The sequence below is a fragment of the Cyphomyrmex costatus genome, unplaced genomic scaffold, assembly GCF_001594065.2.
Source record: "Cyphomyrmex costatus isolate MS0001 unplaced genomic scaffold, Ccosl1.0 scaffold374, whole genome shotgun sequence".
In the NCBI taxonomy this organism is placed as follows: domain Eukaryota; kingdom Metazoa; phylum Arthropoda; class Insecta; order Hymenoptera; family Formicidae; genus Cyphomyrmex; species Cyphomyrmex costatus.
In genome coordinates, this window is record NW_017277928.1 from 345,103 (window position 1) to 367,401 (window position 22,299).

Below are 22,299 nucleotides of genomic sequence, written 5' to 3' on the forward strand. Positions count from 1 at the left end.
GATCTGTGTTAGTCTGTTAGCACTCGAATATACCTATATGACTAGTTTTCTGTGTTCAACAGATTTTTCTTAAAAATATAAAATATTTACAGGGATTTTCGGCTAATTTTATCGAGATTTAATCTTGGTTTAATCACATCAATAATACCCAAGTATAGAGCAGGGCCGTGGCTTTATCCGATTACTACCAAATTACGCTATTGAGCCAGTATTACATCTCTTACAATCTTGCCTATAGAACTAAAAGTAAAATGAACAAGCACGCTACTGTACTTTCTCTCGCGAATATTTATATTCGCTCACTTTTTTTGACAGACTTCACTATAGACTGAGTATTTTGGCAAAAATAATAAATGTGTTAAGAGATCGAAAAATTAGTCCGAAAGAAAAAGATTATGAATCCATACAATATTTAAATATTAATGGATTTTATAATAGCTGTACAATGAAGAGATAGTCTTTTTCTTATACATAATTGAATTAATTCTTGTCGATTTGCACGCACAAAATAAATTTTATGGAATATGTTGTCATGATGAAAAGCATGATATACAATTTCGGCGTATTAATTTTCACATTTTGTAATTCTAAGAGATGTTATGAGAAACATGATACATAACGAACTTTCGTAACTGTATCCGATAGGTAGATTACGACAGGTAAGTATCAAATCGTACGTAGCTTCGTATAAATATGAATCAATATCCAGCAGACCTCTAACTATCCTCTTAATTATACAATCACAAGTATTTGGTCTTTTTACATTAGATTTATACATTCTTTGTCACATACCTATATAACGATATAACAGGTAGAACCTGTATAACGTAAAAACTCTAGAATATAGAGGGCCAACGAAATTTGACAACGGAAGTATTACTTTAAGAGCCTAAATACGAAAGTAAATATACTAAGCAGTTCCTAATTTGCAGTCGTATTTAGCTTAGAGGTGTAGCCACGGCACCCTCCCATTTTTACTTCCATTCCTCTTCATTCTGTTTACTTAAATATAAAAATACATAGCCAGTCTATACATAAAGCGTGCAAAGTGGCACAGTGAACTGAGTTATCAGACGTCCTGGATGGTTAACTACCGCTCTCGCTGATTGTCGGCGGTTCTGCATCATCGTGAAGTTTACTCGTTTTGTTACTTGACACAGGTATACCTGAGGTTTTTGGCAGCAGGTTAGTTGCATTATCACTATTGGATGTTGTGGCGTTACACACGGAATTGTCAAAGTGTTGCAGACATGAAAATTCCGAATCAGGCAGCAATAAAGTAGTTTGAGTAGGAAGATTAGTTAATGATACCATTCCTGGCGTCACTATTTGCTTGTTGAAATATCTCCTCAATGCCTCTTCAATTAAATTGGCTATTTTATCACGGTCGTTCTGTAACAGTTGTAAGAATCTTGCTAAAGCAAACTAAACTTTCGCAAATTGAGATCGCTCATTGACGATATGCGCGAGATAATTTACCTCATTAATAAATCCAAAATGTACAAGTTCCTGTGCGAGAAGCATTGAGGTGTCCATTTGGCTCACAGGACACGTCAATTGTCTATTCATTTTGTCATCCATTCGCAACAATATTGTCATCTAAAAAAACATACCGATTTAATAATATACTGATTACGTACTCCATAGATTATCTCGCTAAAATGTTCTATGGACCACTCACAAGTAATTCACTACTATCTTCTCTAGGCTTAACATTACACATCATATTAACTACTCTTCGAGACTCCACGTCCACGGGCTCGGGTGTAACCGATTTAACCGATTCTGTCACTTCGGGCGATATCGCCCTCGGTCGGACAGGCGGAGGTAATTTCGCCATAAATGCAGTCAATGGATATATTCCGTACCTGGCAATGTAAAATCACTCTGGTTACCAATTTATCCGATATAAGACACAAAATCCAAGTCGATGTATCTCACAACTGAGATACTCACTTTACATCTTCAACAAATTTTTCTAATTTCTCCGTAACAGGAATATCACTTAAACGAATTTGTTGCGGAGGTATTCCTTGATATTTTATTTCGGCGACTACGGTATCTGGTCCATATAGCCTTTGTAACACTTCGTCTGTGATTGTTTCCGAAATGTTAGCTATAAAAAGATGTTATATGTGTGATTTATAATCGCAATCATTACAAGTATCTTCAAGTAATTATCTCAACTATTCTAAAAAAAAAACTTAATCAAAATTAAATAGCATATAGATTATGCACTTGTTTCAACTTACTAGCTGAATTGACCAAGGCGTGTGCTGCAAGTAACTTGAGAGAATGTACTTCGAACAGAACGGGATGAAATAGCAACTCTCTCGCACTCGGTCTACTGAGCGGGTCCACCTGAAGACATTTACGAATAAAATCTTTTTGTTGAACATCATCTAAAGATTCTATTGTCTTCTGGATGTTTTCTTCGGTAACAATTGTACCCGTATCACCATTTCCCTGAATTTCCAGCGCAGCCATTTCCAAAGCACACATCCCGAACGAATAAATATCAATGGCAGGTGTGACGGAATCTTAAAAAAAAAAAAATAGCAAATTATTTGAAAATATTTTAAAATGTGATCCATGTATGTAATAAACAATGTACTTACTTCCATATTCTGGGGCCACAAAATGCATATTCTTCATGTTTGTTCTACAAGTCTTGATGTGATGATGAATTGCGTCTGGGGCTACTGTAATTAGAAAGAAATCATTGTCGTTTTTACAAACTGTTCAATTCAAAGAAAAGCGTTAACATAAAAATGACATATTAATGTGAACGTATTCGACAATGTGTTAGAGTTTGTTTGTAGGGCAGCCACCAGACAGAATTATGTAGGTGTGATATATAAACAAAATATATGTTCCTGAAGACATTATAGACAATAGACAATGGACATCAATAATTTTAAATATATAATATTTACTACGCATTCCGTATGTTTGCTGCCAAGATGAATGACTAAACCTCTCTAGAAAAATTGTGTTTCAGCTGAAAATTTATCCTAAAAGTAACTTGAGCCCTCGTATAATTAATAGTTTTCGCATGTACAAATCTAAAAGTGTCTCTGAAAAGAGAAGTATGTTCCTTGGATGATCAGAGATGTACAAATAAAACATAAATTATTTCATTTAAAAAAATCACATATTTTTTTGTTGATTGTACAGTTCTGTTAGAAAGAGCTACTTTTGTTGAATTCAGAAGAAGTATAAATTTGGAAAGTAAATCCTTTGAGAATTATAGAGCATATGAACAAAAAAGCAATGTACATATTAAAATACAATGAAAATGCGTGCGCTAGGTGATTGTGAGAAGGACAAAGAGACGCGGAAGACACTTCGCCCTTCTTAGTTAAGTACAATTAATAACCAGAACAAGATAAATAGTGCAACATAGTGGCACTAACATAATAAAAAAATAAATTTTAATTATTTGTACATTTAATGGAGCTACTTAATAATTAGTATAGAAGTTGTTTACCTCTCTATGCCTAATTTACTTAGCTGGCAATAGTTGATGACAATCTGCCAAATGATTTTTTCTTGAAATTCATCACCTTTGACAATAACACCAATTGACCAATAAGCCAGACACCGACGTTGGTGAACTTATCCTCTGGATGGGTGAAAGTACGATTTGTACTTCCTCTCTCTTCAAAGGCTTTGCTGTGTTTTTTTCATTATCTAGATTAGCCTATTTGCTATAATTAAAAATGAGGACTCAAGTTACTCCTAATATGAAAAGGCAATTTAACACAATCTTTCTAATGGATTCATGTTACTAACATCACATATAGAATTATAGGGAAAAACGCGTGTTATAATAGAATATTAACATCTATAAATAATTCTTCAAACACCATTTAAATTAAACTCGATATAACTGCAATCATTCCTACATAATCAATTCGGTTCTTAACATACATGTATTCATACATTCACATGAATATATATATATATGTATATATGTATATACATATATATATATATATATAAAGACATTATTTGCGCTAAAAAATTAACTATTTACAAATTAATATCATGTTTAATATATGTATCCCTGTTAAACATTATAATAATTTTGTTTTAAAAATATTTAATTTGTGATGATACTATCTTACAATTATAATTATTTAAAACAAATAATTATTTTGTAAGACATAACTGAGCATACGTATGCATATTTGTGTAAATAAATATTTCCGTGATGTTTGTGTGCCAGAATCATTAGAGAAGCACCTATGTGATACACAATGATGAATCATATTATTTGTCATGTCAGTCAGGAACTGAGTCATATAATTATTATTTATTTCAGCTGAGTAATGAGTAAATAAAAAGTACATATATATATATATGTACGATAAGACTTCTGAGTACATCTATTTCACTTTTGTATGGATGCTAAAAAAAAAAAACAGATTCGACACTTAGAAAATATATGGTAAATTGAGCAAAAAAATATTAACATGGGTTATTTCTTGCTCATTTAAGTAAATAAAATATGTCTTCTAATTTGAGTCTTGATATCCTATGTAAATACAAAATAAGGAGAGAACTGAGAATATAATTACTACTTTGTATCTCAAAGAAGCAGTCGGCATAAAATTTGCCGTTCTTTGTGAAAGATGAGAAATTATACAACAAAATAGAGACATATACTTTTGACAATCCTGTGAATGAGAAGAAGGTACCTCATACATATATGTAAATAATCTCATCTTGTTACATTTTAATTACTTTCGTTCAGAAAACAATGATCCTATCGTATGATGATCTATGTTTACCATACACAAATTTAGATACAATGTATGTAAATTCAAACAAGCTATTCGATTTTGTTTAGATACAAAATGATATTGCTGTATACGTTATATACTCAACGTAAAGAAAATTCTATTTCTTTTTACATAAGTACTTACCTGAACCAATTTTTACAAGTCCGTTATGCTGGATAAATATAGTGTCACAGGTAAGATTCCCATGTATAATAGGAGGTGAACAGGAATGCAAATAACTGAAACATTTCAAACGCAACATAAATCAAAAATAAATTGTTTAATACGCGTGTATATTGTATATTAATTATACTATACCTGAGTGCAGAAAGTATTTGCGTACACCACCGTTTCCATGCTTGTAGAGGTAACCTTTTTACATTACGTTTCGTTCGTTTTAGGAACTGTTTCAGGGACCCGGATGACATATATTCCGTTATAAATATAACCTGAAAAAATTAATAGAAAAATATATAAAAATTGTATTATATATAGACGTAACGAAAACTGTATTCATAATTCGTATAGGTAGTTTACTTACTCGGGGTTTGTCATTATGGGTATCTGTCCAATACCTATGAAATTTAACAATGTTAGGGTGCTCCAATTGCGTGAGGTTCTCAAAAACAAGTTGTATCTTTTCTTCCTGGGCCTTGAAGTTTTTCCTTTCCGAAAATTGCACTTCATTCCATACCACTTCAACACCTTCTTCTGTATCCATCGCCAAATAGGCACAGTCAATTCCTGGAACATCTCTTTGTTCCACCTATAAACAAGCATCAGTTTATATATATAATCTATATATTTCCATAATTATTTTAACACAAAAGGTAAAAGACTATAAAATACATTTATTACAAAAACATGTAGTGCAATATAATATTGTTAGTAATCAGTGTTATATAGTCAATATATTCAGTTATACTCGAGTTTATGACTATTATCAAGGTATTCCACATTATTTCGAATATTATTTAAATATTTTGGCGTAAATACATATATAAATACATTGTCAAAACGCTTTGAAAATACATGCTACATACTGTGACTGAGCAGATTTATTCAATGCAATTTATGAGTCTATATATAGTATAATGGATTGTATTACCGTAATCACCCATTTTAAGTGTACTTAAAGTGGTGTTGAAACGATTTCAACGCCTATTTACTATTACATGAATGTGACCTTGTGAAGAATTCGAGGAGGGGGAGATAATTCAGAAGAGGGTTTGCCACACTGTAGACATTAACGATAATAATGTCGGACTTGTTCATAATAGTATAATGTATGTAAATTGTTGTTGTCTCCATTCAAATTAGGAATATAATTCTGTGCAAAATACTTTAAAAAAATAACTCAACGTAAATACAATAAAACATAGAAATTATTCTGCCTGCTGCATCGCAAAGTACGTACTTCCATTGTATCAGTAACTTCGTTTTCAGTTCCTCGTGTGGATCCGAAGCTAGAACCCTCAGCTAACGTTGATTTGGAACCTACATATACCTGAATAGGCACATATCCCACAATTAATAAAGAATATACTAAACAGATATAAAGATTTATCTCCATGTACACACAGACACACACACATAAAAAATAATATCTTTATTACTTTATTATTCCATAAAAGCCATTATTTTTCATAAAATACAAAAAACTAAAATCATAATACTTACTTTATAAAATATACACACTAATAACTCAAAAGAATTAATAATCAATTACAAATTTTAGTTATAATAAAATATAGGAGCACACATGGCAATAAATAACGTAAAAAAAACTTAATAAAATTATTTGTAACAACAAATATGTTTTAGTTTCTATTATTAAAATAATATGATAATACAAAATAGGTGAGACAAGTATTCACAAAATATAATCAATAATTATATTTTATATTGGAATAAATAGTCCAAGTAAAAAAGAAAATTCAAATAAATAATAGAATAAATTATATATAACAAAGCATAATCTTTATTAACGTCGTTAATACGATAAAGCTTATTTTATTTCTAAGCAGAAGAGCTGCGTGCAAGGTAAGCATGATCAAAATAATTTCATTGATTTATACATTCGATAACAGAACGTCAGCAGTCTATTTTTAAGATAAAATATGAATGAATCTAAATATTGGTTAGACATTTGTGCCAAGAATGTGAGTTAAGAGATACAGATGAAGTATACTAAATAATATGAAAAGCACACAATAGTCTAAAGGAGATATTTCATGCAAAAGCAATTCTCTATAATTTAAAACCTTTTTATAACAAAATCAGCTGGATACATATAGCCACCTGTATAAATGCAACATGAAATGAATTGAGCCGATATTTATTGTAACATGATTCAAACAAAAGCATTATAAATAAATTTATATTAATAAAAATTGTTACTACTTGAGACACATTCATAAATTAAGATATAAAGAAACATAAATAAGATATGTGTGTGAACAAATCTTTACTTTCATATTTTGATACATTTAAATATATTTATAAAAATTTTATAATTATAATCTAGTTGCATTATGTTAGGTAGTGTATGTAAAGATAATAAAATAATGTTAAAGGTATGTAAATAAAAACATATTACTTTAGATATTATTTAATATGTAAGAGACATTCATAGATTAAGACCCTTATTTTGTAACTCTTAATGACACCGACATTGTTATGTCGATAAGGGCTTAAGATATAGAGAAACATAGATAAGATAAAAATGAGTCTTTTCTTTCATATTTTGATATGTCCAAATAAATGTACAAGTCATAGTGCATAATTATCATCTAGTGTACAATTATAGTTACATTATGTTACGATATGCTATGCATATCATAGAGATAATGATCTCGAGGATATAATATGTGAGTAAAAACATAATATTTTGGGTAATATGTAAATTATCATAATTTAGAAGTAGAAATTTAAAGTCTCTTCTATAATTATGTAAGCGTAAGTTGTAATTGGATGTAAAGCATGATTTGCTTGAATATATATAGTTATAAGTAGTCACGTAGATATAAGAATTTTACAATCACAGTTGGACATTTTCCTCGTATTCAACTGTAATCAATCAATTCCTACAAGTACAACCACTTACAACTACGTTTATGCAATTGTAGATTGGCTTAGAGCTCATTCTACATTTGCATAAATGTAATTGTAAATTATCGCAATTGTAAAAATCAACCAATCACAGTTAAATATGAGAAAAATATTGAACTGTAATAGATTTTTCTTAGTCAATTCTTACAACCACTCATAATTACACTTATGTAATTGTAGAATGAACTTAAAATTACAAGAACATACTGCTCTTTTAAAGCTCTTTTCAGCTAAACAAATGGTTAACATTAATATAAATTAATATAGCAATATTATAAATCAACCATATTGATCACAATCATGTTTCAACATCAACAGGTGTGTTAGGGCAGTTAAAATCAGTATCATCATTCCTAATAAGTCACTGCTATAACAAATAAAACCAAAAGTTGGAAAAATATCTAAAAGATATCTGAAAGCACATAGAATTTTCCAAAAATCTTCAGGTCTATTTGCGTTACTTTCACTTTTTGCATGAACCTTCGCATTCTCTCTTTTCAATATCCGACTCTGCATTCGCCTCGCGATTTAAAAGTAAAAATTTTCCAAAAAAATTTTTGAATAACGCAAACAGATCTTTTACAACATCCTTCAGTCCTCTGGCAAGCTGCGGCAGAAAGCACAGGCTCGAAATAGAAAACCATCCATCCAACATCTAGCACCACAGGTTCAAAATGGAAAACAGTATGTATACAAAAATCTACCTTAGTGGAGTAGTTATCAGCAAGAGAATGAGCGAAGGATAGGAGGAAACGAAAGATAAAACATACTTTGAAGAGGTTGTAGAAACAAGTTACCTCTTCCCGGCGCTTAAGCCACCGCCCGCACGGGCTCTCTTCCAGGATCTCGCTCTCATCCTCCGAGTCTTCACCACTTTCCCGCGGTGACTTGTGCTCTGGGTCCGTGCTGGAGCGGCTCCCGGGCATCACACACGCTTGCGATTAGTTAGAAAGGCAGCAGCGAACAGCAGGCCAAACTCATCGGTGACGATCTCCAGTGCGGTACACTCTTCTAGTCTCGTATCGGGCGATTCGCCACGACAACGACCGGCGACGTACTGACTCGTGGGATGAGCGGATACACACGGAGAGCAGCGGCGGCGGCAGCGTCGGCGTCGTCGATGTCGGCTACAACGGCAGCGGCGGCAACGACGACAGCAACAGCAACAGCAGCAGCAGCGGCGACGGCGACGGCGACGGCGACGGCGACGGCGACGGCGACGGCGACGACGGCGACGACGGCGGCGACGACGACGACGACGACGACGAAGACGACGACGATGACGATGGCGGTGATGGCGATGGCGGATGTGGCGACAATGGCAACAACAAAACGATGAAGACGACGACGATGACGATGGCGGTGATGGCGATGGCGGATGTGGCGACAATGGCAACAACAACAATAATAACAATAACAAAGTCGCGTTACTCGTGCGTAACAACGCGTAGGTAGGTACTACGTGTCCCTGGCTCGCACTGCACTCACAAGTGACACATGCAGGTGCACGCAGCGCGCCCGCTCGTCTCTAACTGGCTGAGACCCGGAGCGGCGATATTTCTGATCTTACGCGACGGACGCGCGTTACTCGACGCTACTCAGTTTCGCTCAGGGACGCGCCGCGGTGATATACATCGCGCTAGCCGCCCGCGTATCGCACTGTCAAAATAAAACCTCCCTATTGCGAGCAAAACTGCCTCGATGTGACACACACTCTGGCACTCATTTTCGTTATGTCTTCGGTCACGTTCGCCCACCCGAACGGCCGAAGTGATCCGCCTCTCGGCTGCGACCGTGGCACCACCTATCGAGGCGCGTTTGAAGACTAGTCAAGTGATATATGAGTAATTACTTTATCCTTGTTGTTCGCCAAACGTTAAACAAGGATACAATGATACTTGGTGGCATTCGAGCAATGTTTTCGAACGCAGCCTCGACCGACAACGCCCCCAAAGCGGTATGCGCGCGCGCGATTGGATGGCGCTCAGCTGATCAGACCAATCGTCTGGCGCCTATAGTTATGGAAGACAATGCGGCTCATTGTGGATTTGTTAGTTCATGCTGGAGCTTAGACTTGGAGCGATCTTCAAACAGGATATTGATATTATGGAGGGATATTATCTAGGAAGCGACTGGCCAAGTTTACCTCGTCAAAGAGGACCAGGGGGTCTATTCTTGAAAAGAAACGTATACGAAAGTGTCTTTCATATACGTTTCTTTTCAAGAATAGAACCCCAGGGCCATTTATCACCAAAGAAGAAAGAAGGATATTGGTATTAATATACTCTTTTTAATTAGTTTTTTTAGCATCTTTCAAGGGCCTCTTTCACCAACTCTGATTAACGCTAATCGATGGTTAATTCAATCAATATGATTACCAACATAGGAACTAAACACAGTTTATCTCAAAAGAAGACGTAATAATAAATGTAATACAAAATATATTGTCGATTATAGCGATTTTATAAAATTATTGAGAAGAATCAAAATAGAAATAAGAGAAAGGAAAGAACCTTTAATTAAGAAAAACAATGTTTTAAAAAGGATTTATTATATAAAAATATAAGTATTGTATTAAAAAGAACAAGTTTAAACTAATCATTCAATAATCTATTATTACAATTTACAGATATTTCTATATTACTCATTTCTTTCTAGAAATATTGATTAGAAATACCGATTTCATTTTAAAAAAACTGAGAAAGCGGAAGTTTCTGATTTACTTCGAAGCAATAAAATAACGATTATTCACACGATTCTAGAAAAAATTATTATGAACGATACTTACAGGAAATCGAATCGACCGAAGTCGATCCTAACGTGCGGTATTGCGGTATCGATACACGTCACATCTTGATAATTAGTATATATATGCTGTTTTTTTTATTAGATAAATTAGAATTCCTTTCATTCCTTGATAATCTCTCCTCTTCTGATTCTTATCAAAGATTACCGACAATTTCTAAAAACTGGAACTTATATCTTTCGGGCACTCGATGATTCATTCTCGCATTTGTCACGAAATGGATCGCTGATGTGGTTATGTTTATTCTCAGGATTTCGTGTAAGTTCTTCGATACGATGCATTCGAAGAAGTAATCTTTCAAATTTACAATATGTCGCTTTGTCTCGTTAACCCACGTGTAACGAAAAATGGGCGCGCGTATATAAATTTATTAATATCTTGTTGACAAAATTGCGAGAAACATATATCTATTAGTAATATCCTCTTCTTGGCTTTGTCAAAAATGTTGGAAGTGAATAAATATTCTATTCTATATAAATAATATCGTAATTTTTGTGCGTCGCACATCTACGAATTTTTAGAGTGAACAGCTTTGAATGAGGATTACACATTAGACACATCATCGCATGCCTTAATTGACAATTTTACTATTGACATCATTATTGACAAATTTACACACAGTGTATTTTGCATAAAAATGTCATCATACATAAAAACATTACCTTTGCTGGACGGAACGAAAGTAATTGTTATAGATGAAGGTTGGTTATATTCCGCTTATAGTGTGTTATCTATTAATAATAGATTGTATAAAACACACACAATTTGTATGTTATATATTATAATTTATTTATATTTTTATAAAAAGTACTGATTTTTATATTTTATAGATTCAGAAACACCATATGCATTGGCGTTGATAGCTGGATGGATACACGCATGGAAAGAAAAAAGTCCTGATTACAGTATCGATTTATTATCATTTTCAGATCCAAAAACTTGGTATGACAATGAACCACTTACACCTGCAAAAGTAACCATACATGATTATTATAGTGTTCAGCCAAATGAAAATGCTGAGAAGAAGGACTTTGAAAATCTTGCTCATGTACTCAAAAACATCAAGATGAAACCTCAGAATACAGTTGTTGTCAACTGTTTGAGTTCTTTGATTATGTACATTGGTTTAGAAAAGGCTATTAGGTTTATAGAAAAGTTAAGTAAACAAGTGTCACAATTGATATGCATTTATCGGAGAGATTTCATACCGATTGGAATTCCTGCAATTGAAACTTTTGGCACCACCTATGTCAAGTTAGAAAAGTTTACAGAAAACAGCTCTATAAACAATATAATTTATATGACAGGATTCACTCATAGAAAGTCTGGTGGTTCCGTGATATGTGAAACAGAAATAATAAAGCAAGATATTGAATCTTATCAAATCACTGCTGATAAGGTTGCAGTACCAAGCGTTCACAAACCAGAAACAGAACCTGTAAAAGTTGAAACATCATTTAGAATAGAAATGAGTGCTCAGGAAATGGAACAAAGAGACAAGACACCTTTACCCTATACTTTAAATGCAGCGAATACATCCAAAATATTTTATCAACCGGAAGATGTAGATGATATAGATGAAGAAGATCCTGATGATGATTTGTGTATATAAGTTTGTAAAACTCAAAGAATTCGTGTATGCTTGAAGACTGTATAAAATATATTTAATGTATGTATAAAAACAAAAGTTTGTTATGTGTATATTTTATATATTTCACTAGGAGACAAACTTTTTCGAATCAGAGGGTAAATTTTTAGAGATGTACAAAATTATATGGATTAGAGTGAGAAGTGCAGAAAGAAAATTCTTTTTAAATTATACTATTATTTATGCTTATAAACCAATAAAATAAATTAATATTAAGAAACAACTAATTAAAAATAAATGTGTTATCAGTTTATTCAAATCTTACTTTTCTAGTAACTTGGAATCGCTTCCGAAACAACTTAAATTTGCTTAAATAAAAAATATTAGTTTCTTGAAATTTCTTGCTATAATATTATTAATTCACGAATTTTTAGACAATTATAATATTTTATGTACAGTATATTTTACATACAAAATACTTATCTGGAAGAAAGGCGATCATTTTGTACATTAATAAGCAATTGCACTTTTAATATTGTCGTGTATTTATTACTTTCACTTACATAGCATTTATAATAATGTATTTTAATAAGTAAAATAATAAGTACAATATTAAAAAAATATAAAATCATACAAATTCACAATAAATTTCTTAAGATATTTCATTCTTAACAATTCCTATAAATAATTTCATTCGATATAATCTTATAATAATTAACATTGCCATGACAATTTAAATATTTTCACTATTCCTTTGGCTTTTTTGTTGTTTGTTCATCATTTCTATCATGCTTATATCACATGCTTAATTAAATGTATAATAAATAATTAAGATTTTTACAAAAATAGGACAATTCTTTAATTGTTAAACTATGTATTGAGAATGCAGTATGTCATGTACTAAACACAGCCTGTACTTATTTTAAATAATAAAATAGTTACAGTATCTCTTTCTAATACTGATGCTGCTCTTTAATAAAAATAGTTTGAATATGTCACTATATATTGTGCAACATAAATTATACCGTATTTTATTAACCTAAATACTCAAAGGATGTCATTTTCATTAATAAAATATTTCTCACAGGGATAATTATATATTGAGGAATATTTCTATAAATGTAATTATCATTACATGAATGTTACTTCACATAAAAAAGTAACTATACTAATACAAAACTGTACAATAAATAAAACTCAGTTGACTAATTAAGTTTTGAACGTATATAATCAAACCTCTCACCGAAAAAACATCATTGAAAGATATGATTAATCAATATTATAATTAGTATATTTCAATCAATATAAATTTTTATATCAATTAATATTTTATTTATTGATAAAACATAGAACGACTGAGACGCTGTGATATGTGATAGTATAAGTTGAAAATAAGCTCAAGCATAAGATTCATAATATAAAGGAAAAAAAGAGAAAAACAAAATATAAAAAAAAAGCACATTAAATGAAAAAACGTACGAATTTGAAAATCAAGAATAAAGAGATTGCACAGACTAAATGGATAAGGAATATAGAGATTTGATTATATGCCATAAATTATCATTACAATTTATAATTTTTCTTGTTTTTCCATTCAAGTATTCATTCAAATATTTAAAATTAACATAAATATGAATGGAATTATTTTATCGGAAAAATTTGATCAAATCATTAAAAAATTGAACTATACATTAAACATATACAGAAGATTCTGATCATAAAAATGGTGTGTACCATCAACATGTTGCAGAACTCTGCTCTCCAACAAACAGCGACCATAACGCACAGCGTCTTCTCGATTATTAACAATGCCAACTTCAAGCAACCAGTTGACCAAATCTGTTCCTGAAAAGACTCCTCTGTATACTCTCAACAATCGCCTACGGCACATAGATATACGTGCTCGACATTCATCTAAATGACATCGATTAAATTGTTCTCGAATTTCTTTTACTTCTGGACTGAGAGCTTCTTCACAAGGAAGTTGTAATTCTTTTCCTATCAAAATTATAAAGTATTATTGATCGTATAAAATTAATAATATGTGAATATATATATATTTCACATATCATTGATCGATTATACACACATATAAAAGCACACATATTCATAAAAGTACTGTACCAGATTGCCATTTAATGCACATTTTTCGCAGCCAACATCCTAATCTACCCAAACTAGGATCTAATCCAAAAATAGCGAACGCTATTAATGATTGTCCAAAGTTCAAAGTCACATCTAAGAATGCAAGCTCAGCATAAATGCCAGTTAACTGTTCCATTATTAATGTTCCCACAGATATCGATAAGCCCTACAATATATCAAAATTAGTTTTACAATCTTGATAATGTCCAAGAAAATAATAATTTACGTACTATAAACATGGAACATAACAACAAAATTAGAAAAACCAGATGTCGCAAAATTTGAGGATCGTCATCCACGTTTATTCCATTTTCTTCCTCACAGCCATTTTCATTTTCATTAGCTCTGCATGCTTCACTTGAACAACCATTTTGAAATTCACAACCAATTCTAAAAGTTTTTATATCAACATTAATTTATAAATTTCTTTATAGTTACGTACACCCCGTTACTTGAAGTTAACTTACCTAGATGTTGAATTAATTAATGGAGACACTAAGTCTTCCACATCTACTATGGTCCTTTCATTACTTTCAGTTATGAAATGTTGTGTATTGTTCCTTAGATGCTCATGTGACATCGTATTGTTCCTTCTTTGATATCTTTGTTGTAAGATCAAACAACCTAATGTCACTATGAGCAGAAAAATAATTATTATGAAATTTAAATAGGGTAAATGTCCTAATAATTAAACATATATCTATGTCCGGACATTTACACAGAGCATTATTTATTTAAATTATCAATTATTATTAATTTGAAATGTTTTTTTTAACGTAATATTATAATTTAATTGTAATTTTTAAATATATAATAATTAAATATACATATATTATAATACTGCAATAAACAAAGCATCTGAGATTAATAATAAATTTTTTGTAAGTATCTGGATATAAGTGTATACATATGTCTGGTTACTAGGATGTTTACCTTATAAAATTTTAAATACAACTATCTTAACAATTATGTAATAATTATTTTTCGAAAAATTATAATTTGAATACAGTAATTTGACAAATAATAACTTTTGAAATTCTCATTAAAAATATGATATATATAAAACATATATTTTTGTAACATACCTATAAAGCAGAATATTAATATAAATGAAGATATAGCTGCTTGAGTTCTGCCTAATTGAAAATTAGGATTTTTAAAATCAAGATCAGACGGATTTAATCTAACAGTGATGCATGTTAATGTCACCATTAGAAGTGGTAATCTATAAATTAAAATATATATAGTAGATAACAATAATATAAGTAATTTAAAAATTAAAATGAACTATAATAATCGTACCCCCATCCAAGAGGATAAAACCATTTTTGTAGATTTTCAACAAAAGATAATGAACGTGAACTCAGGAATAGTAATGTTGCTGCAATTGCAGCTGTCCATACCCTACTTGCATATACACCAGTAGTTATTAAAATAAATTGGATGTACCTGTAATTATAACAAGAATAATCAATAAAATTTTATTTGATAAAACCGAATTTTACTGAATAATCATTTAAAAAGTTTTGTGATTACCATAATATTGTCTGATTATTATTTGAGTCAAGTTTTGACCATATTATCACACCTATTGCTATTGCAAGCTGAAAATGAATAAAAAATATTTTGTACAAAACTGTACAACATATAGAAATATATGCTTATGAAAAACTGAATACGTAAAAAAAAATATATTCAATAATTTATCACCTATTTGTACCTGTGCAATTACGAGGCATAAAGTGCATCTGTGAGTAACTTTATTATATCTTTTCCGTCCAAATCCAAGGAAGCATATTAACAACCATATGCAAGCTGTTGCTGATGCAACGCTTATATCAAAGGAAAAGATATTCAGTTGCTTTGCATAACTAGCTGGTGTATTTCCAGCAGAAACTGCATTGATCACTTTAGCCGATATGAACATAAGTGGAGCAGAGAGAAATGTACAAGCTACCATAGCTGACGCAATTAAGTCAATCTCGGTATTGTATCGTAAAGTGAAAATAAATAGCGCCGGCGCTGTCGGAATAGTACCATACAGGAAGCCATATGTGCTTAAATTTCTCGTTTCAGTGACATTATCACCGGCATTCAAGAGAATAATAGACTCTCTTATGACTAGAGGCAAGACTAGCAGCTTTACCGAGATCAGTATACCTGGTATAACTAACGCTGTACCTTTTAATTTGTGTATTTTTCCTACCATCATTAAACCGAGCAGGAACAAAGCGCTAGCAGAGAAAGCATTACCGAGCACCTCGAGAATTGTAGCAAGCAAACGCGGTACATTGTGATTAAAGATAAAATTTCCTATAATGCCCAAGACTGTCATAAAAAGCACAGGATTCAGCACGACACCCTTGACAATCGAATAAACCATGTCTCTACAATTTGTGTGCTCTTCTACACGTCGCTTGCCTATTTCTAGTAATATAAAACCAATTGGGTTTAAAATCGCCAATGATATAGGAGCCATCAAATACAGATAAGCAGCATATTCTGGATGTGTTCTTCCATAAAGGGCGTGAACTAAAAAGAACAACATCTAACGTAAAACACATTGAATATAAAACATTATGGAAATGTAGAGAAATCTAATTCTTACTCATCGGATATCCAATAGCAAAATCATTGCTCTGAGTAGTGAATATTGCAAAAAGTGCAGCGCGTCCAGGATTTGATGGTTTTTGAGTTACTGATGAAACCATAAGCACGGTAATAAAGACAGAACTCTTGGCAAACAATACAGCAAGAAGAAATTTCCAATTAACCAGTGTGAAGTGGAGCTTTGCCAAAGACATAAAAATTAAAGATGGCAAAGCAAAGGTGCCGACAAAAGTGTTCAGACCATTTGCTCCGGTTTTTGTTATCATACCAAATCTTCCTGCTATATATCTGCAATAAAAACATATATCATAAATTCAACAATAAAGAAGTGTAAGAGCAACAGTGCACAAAATTTCATAAAAATTCAAGTACGTATTGAAACTTTAATAAAGTTTATCAGACAGTTTAGTAATCAGTATTTAAGTGCATCCTTACCCACATAGTATAATACCAAAGCATTGTATCAGTGCAAGATATAAGTTATCAGTTGGTTCATCCACTGTCTTCGCATATTGATTTGTGCTTAATAATGAAGATGTCGATACAATACTTCCTTCATTAATCTAAATTAGAAAAAAGCACAAGATATGTAATTCAGCATATAATATTAATAATGTAACAAACAGTAATAAACAATAATACTTGTAATAAATACCATTTTTTCTGCTAGATGAAAAAAATTATCATCTCCTTAATATTTCATTGGTGTCATAAAACTGATCCCTTCGTGTAATAAACTTGTATAACATTGTCTTCATATCTCCATCAAGAAAGAATATGCATATTTCAAAATTATAAAACGACCTGCAAATACAAATGTTTCTCAATTTCTTGCGTATAATTCTAAAATCCTTTCACATTCGTCCGATTTACATTCTAATAGACTTATTACATAGGAGCATTCATAAAGCACGAAAGATTAGTGAAATGATGTTTTATAATGTATCTTTTTGATATGCACATTAAAAAATACACGCGCAGAGTATACATATGTAATTTACGTAAGACCGGAAAAGACTTCATCGACAGAGAAGAGACGATAAATTATCAACGTTCTAATTCTCTCTCGACGATCGCCGGTCTATCCAAGTCAACTGTCAATTCGAACATATGTTCAAAATCATGAGTGGGCACTCGTCGCACAATTATTACCTGAAATATCACTGAATTCGAAAAATCGATTAGTCGAAGTGCATATTTCGACCTAAGATCGTAAGAAAAGAATCGGAAAATCTTGCGATAGCTGTCTAAATTTTGACAACGAGCAGATCTTTATCAATCTGCTACCGTAGGAGCAAAGTCCAGTAAGCCATTCGCGACAAGCGCGAAGTCACGTCACGCAAAGCAGGTGATTCCGCGCAGCCGCGAATATTGGCAATCGCAGCAAATGCGTGAAACGCGCGGCGATTGGTCTCGCGCTGTCACGTGACTTGCGAAATAATCACGCGCCCCAGGTACGATCGTCTCCGAAATTTATTAGATCTGTTTGCGTCGCATGAAATCCTCAAAAATGTTTGCTTAAAAGGAGATAAATATATATATTCACTCGTTTTAAAGAAAGAAAGCGAGGAACTTGCTAAATGCAAGTATAAGCAACGTGAACAAATTTATTATTATTTCATTCTGCGACCGCTGAATGTATTATATGAATATCTAATACCTAGCTGGGTTTTTAAATAAAACATAAAATTCTTCACACATTAGTTATATTTCACATTTAGTATCTTGACTTATTATTTTCACTTATTATTTCATACTTATAATTTTCACACTTAATAGAGAGACAATTAATAATCATGTTTTCTTAATTTGAGAAATAATTTGGAACTCATAAAATAGGATGAAAAGTTGAAATTTAGTTAAGTTGCTTTAGTCAAGTGCTTATCGAACTAAATCGAATAAAATATATACGATATGTGCATAAATTCATGCGAAGACATTAACAAAATAGGTCGCAGTTCTTTTTAGCTGTACTTCTTTATCCAACTCTTTTTTTTCTCTGACGTGAAGAGAAAAGAGGAAAGATAAACCGTGCAAGTTTAACTGGAAACAAAGAAACAGCTTGAAGATTCTGAATGTGACATGTATATTTAAATAAAACGAGACAATATTTAAACCTACGTAGCACAGTATATAGTCTGCAATGCGCTCAAAGAGCACTTTATGCTATTTACATTTTCTGAGCGCTTTGCAGGTGTTGCAGTGTGCTACGTTGGAATAGAATAAAGCAGCTATTACGAATTACCTTTATACGTGTATATGTAAAGCATTCCATGACAAAGAAACATGTATTAGTCGTACGTTTTTTATTATAAATTTCAAAAATAAATATTTAACATTAAAAGTATTATAAAAGTGACGTTCCGTTTTTCTCCTGAAATATCAAGCATAAATTATTGCTCGAAATAATCGATTTAATTGTAGGCGTATGATTAAAGAAGCCAGCTAGATTTCGTTATGCGCAGTTAACTCGGTCGTTGATAAGATTTGTCGTAGATTGCGTAAAAGCGATCGATAAAATGGCATCTTATAAATTTTCCAGAATCTTCGATTATGAATACAATTGCAAAATCGATTGTATCTTTAGCGATCCTGGCGGAAAAATTTTTACGAAAAATTATATATAGATTAAGACAAATTCTTAAAAATTCTCTGTTTTTTATAGATATATTCGTAGTAAGACGTAGTAGTAAGACAAAAATATCTTTTGTCTTCTCGCATTAACTGAAACTTCCTTGGCAGAAAAATTTTTTACAAAAATATACAGAAAAACTAGATTGAGACTAGATTTTAGAAATTCTTAGTTTTTTATAGATCGATATTTGTGGTGAGATGTAGAGTGGCATTGTTTGCTTGAAAAAACAAAGAAATTCTTCGCCCTTTCTTTTCTGACGCTATATCATGAATTTTTACGACACATTTTTGTTGCATCTTGAAACAAACAATGCCACTCTACATCTCGCTACAAATATCTATAAAAAAATTAAGAATTTCTAAAATCTAGTCTCAATCTAGTTTTTCTGTATATTTTTGTAAAAAATTTTTCTGCCAGAGAAGTTTCAATTAATGCGAGAAGACAAAAGATATTACGAACTTGTTATATTGATTGATTCTTATTAATTTAATCTTTTTGTGATTTCATATTTTGATACTCTGTTATCAAATATTTAAAAATAAAAAAACAAATCATTTCATCATTTTTATTATTGACTCTCCATATCTTACTAATAATAATCTTTATTCAGTTTTTAGATATTATATTATATACGTATCTATTAATGAAAATAAAAAGGCAATAATACAGAATTGTATATTGTTGCTTTCTTATTTTGTTATACAGTAAACATACATAAAGATAACAAGACAGCGTAAAAAAAGAAAACTATACCAATAATCGTAAACAAGTTATTGCTGATGTAATTCGTATAGAATCGAAGGAATATGCATAAGTGTCTAAATGTCTGAGAGAGTAAATGTCCTTATATAAAAATGTCTAAGCGTAAAAGTTTATAGTCATTTAAAACATCATATGAAAACTAATATCCACTTCAGATTAGATTAGACGCACTTTCAACAACGTATGTGATATAGGTAGATTTTTATGCATTATATGTCTGTGTACACGCTTAGTTGGATTAGTTTTATAAGCACAGTTGGCCGCGAGAGCACATATTAACCAGCGCATATATATCGTGGCTTTATCGTCTTTGCCGTGCGAGTGTTTTCTGCGGATGTAAACCAACAGATGGTATCTTGTATCATATAAAAGCAAAAGGTTAAAAAAATAATTATCGTTTACGCGCGCACAGTCAAATACGCAGAGTCGAGTATATGCTGTAGTATATCGTACTTATACACGCAGTTTCCGCTCGACAGTGCAATGAAATTGCGCCGCAATTTTACAGTTCCACAGCGCGTTATGTCCCTTTTTTTTTTTTTATACAACTTTTTCCTTGAGCCATATAATTTTCTCACGAGCACCTCTTACACATGCATTCCTCCGATCACATCGACGCGTGCTTGTTCGCGTTTACGTAAGCAGACGGACGTATAACTGCTATCGCGTACTAAATTCTTTGGCATACACGATATCCTGCTGATCATTGAAACTTTACATCGTCGGCTTATATCCGCTTTTTTCAATCGAACATGTGGTATACATGCATGCATAGAAAATATTTCAATATTATTTTCTTATCATAAGATAGAATGATACAGAGAGAATTATATTTACTATTAACAGAAAAATATTTGACTGATCGTAAATGAAAAATTCTTAAATCTAAAGATGATTTTAGACATCAATTTTGTGCCAAATGTTATAATGCCAACATCGTGCGTTGTAACTTGGGATAAAGATTTATTCTGAATAATATATAAACTTAAGTTTATATATATTACTTTTGTCTCAAGACAATAAATCAATCTTGTTTAATTCGAAAGATGTGAATAGAAATTATTAGTTTAAGTTTAATAGTATTATTTTATTTTGACACTCTATATGAGGTTGCGATAAAAATAAGTGCGTCAAGAATATTTTTTTATTTGTTATTAGAAGTTCTTTCTGAGAAGGCAAATCTCTCGAATGATTAATTAAATGCGTAGCTTTCAAGTTCTATCTTTGCTGATAACGCGAGGAAAGAAAGCCGCGAAGAAGCTTAACTGTATGATTGTCTATAGCTAATAAGTAATATAATATTACACCCGGTAGAAATTCTTCTTGAAATTATTTCAAAATTTCATAATTTTTAAATACATGTATAAATTTCAAAAATTTGTTTAATTCCTGAACGCAATTTTATAAATTTTAAAGTTTCTCAAATTTCTTTATACGAATTAAAACATTTTTAGAAATTGTAAAAATATCTACATCTTTTCTAGGATCATTTAATACATGCGAGTTCTGAAATATATATAATATATATTTTGATTATTAAGTTTAATATATTTTGAGATTTTTCATTCCGTAATTTTCTAAAAAAAAACAAAATTTGAAAAAGTTTAAGGGATAAAACCACTCTAGAGCACGAAAAATAAGCCTAACTTTATAAATTTTTTTCAGGAATATAATAAAATAATTATCCTTTTATTGTAATGAAAGAAATTAAAAAATGTATTAAAATACATTAAAGTATAAAAAAATATTTTTTTATAGTGATTTTGTTATAAAATGGCAGCGCTACAGCTCTGCAATAGTAACGTCTTCTCATGGACAATGCTCTGTGGCCGGAACGATACCTGAATCAATAGAC

At 31.5% G+C, this 22,299-nt stretch overlaps 3 protein-coding genes across 3 annotated transcripts; 1 reads left to right on the forward strand and 2 right to left on the reverse strand.

Annotated features, from left to right (window-relative positions):
- Window positions 1-492: 492 nt before the first annotated feature.
- Madm (MLF1-adaptor molecule) lies at window positions 493-9,078 on the reverse strand. The gene is made up of 11 exons (XM_018543376.1): window positions 8,696-9,078; window positions 6,205-6,294; window positions 5,329-5,553; window positions 5,106-5,236; window positions 4,932-5,026; window positions 2,619-2,702; window positions 2,253-2,540; window positions 1,957-2,116; window positions 1,682-1,868; window positions 1,480-1,599; window positions 493-1,392 (listed from the first exon to the last, which is right to left on the reverse strand). Exons 1-11 carry the CDS (start codon window positions 8,822-8,824, stop codon window positions 1,087-1,089), a joined length of 1,815 nt encoding a protein of 604 aa, XP_018398878.1. The 5' UTR covers window positions 8,825-9,078; the 3' UTR covers window positions 493-1,086.
- Window positions 9,079-11,187: 2,109 nt separating this feature from the next.
- On the forward strand, window positions 11,188-12,316 carry Elp5 (Elongator complex protein 5). The gene is made up of 2 exons (XM_018543359.1): window positions 11,188-11,405; window positions 11,535-12,316. The coding sequence occupies exons 1-2, from the start codon at window positions 11,342-11,344 to the stop codon at window positions 12,314-12,316; spliced, it is 846 nt and encodes a 281-aa protein (XP_018398861.1). The 5' UTR covers window positions 11,188-11,341.
- Window positions 12,317-13,976: 1,660 nt separating this feature from the next.
- Window positions 13,977-17,769, reverse strand: anchor (integral membrane protein GPR155 homolog anchor). The gene is made up of 11 exons (XM_018543361.1): window positions 17,703-17,769; window positions 17,483-17,610; window positions 17,046-17,335; window positions 16,158-16,969; window positions 15,974-16,041; window positions 15,740-15,886; window positions 15,523-15,662; window positions 14,905-15,070; window positions 14,668-14,827; window positions 14,417-14,603; window positions 13,977-14,290 (listed from the first exon to the last, which is right to left on the reverse strand). Exons 1-11 carry the CDS (start codon window positions 17,703-17,705, stop codon window positions 13,977-13,979), a joined length of 2,415 nt encoding a protein of 804 aa, XP_018398863.1. The 5' UTR covers window positions 17,706-17,769.
- Window positions 17,770-22,299: the final 4,530 nt, after the last annotated feature.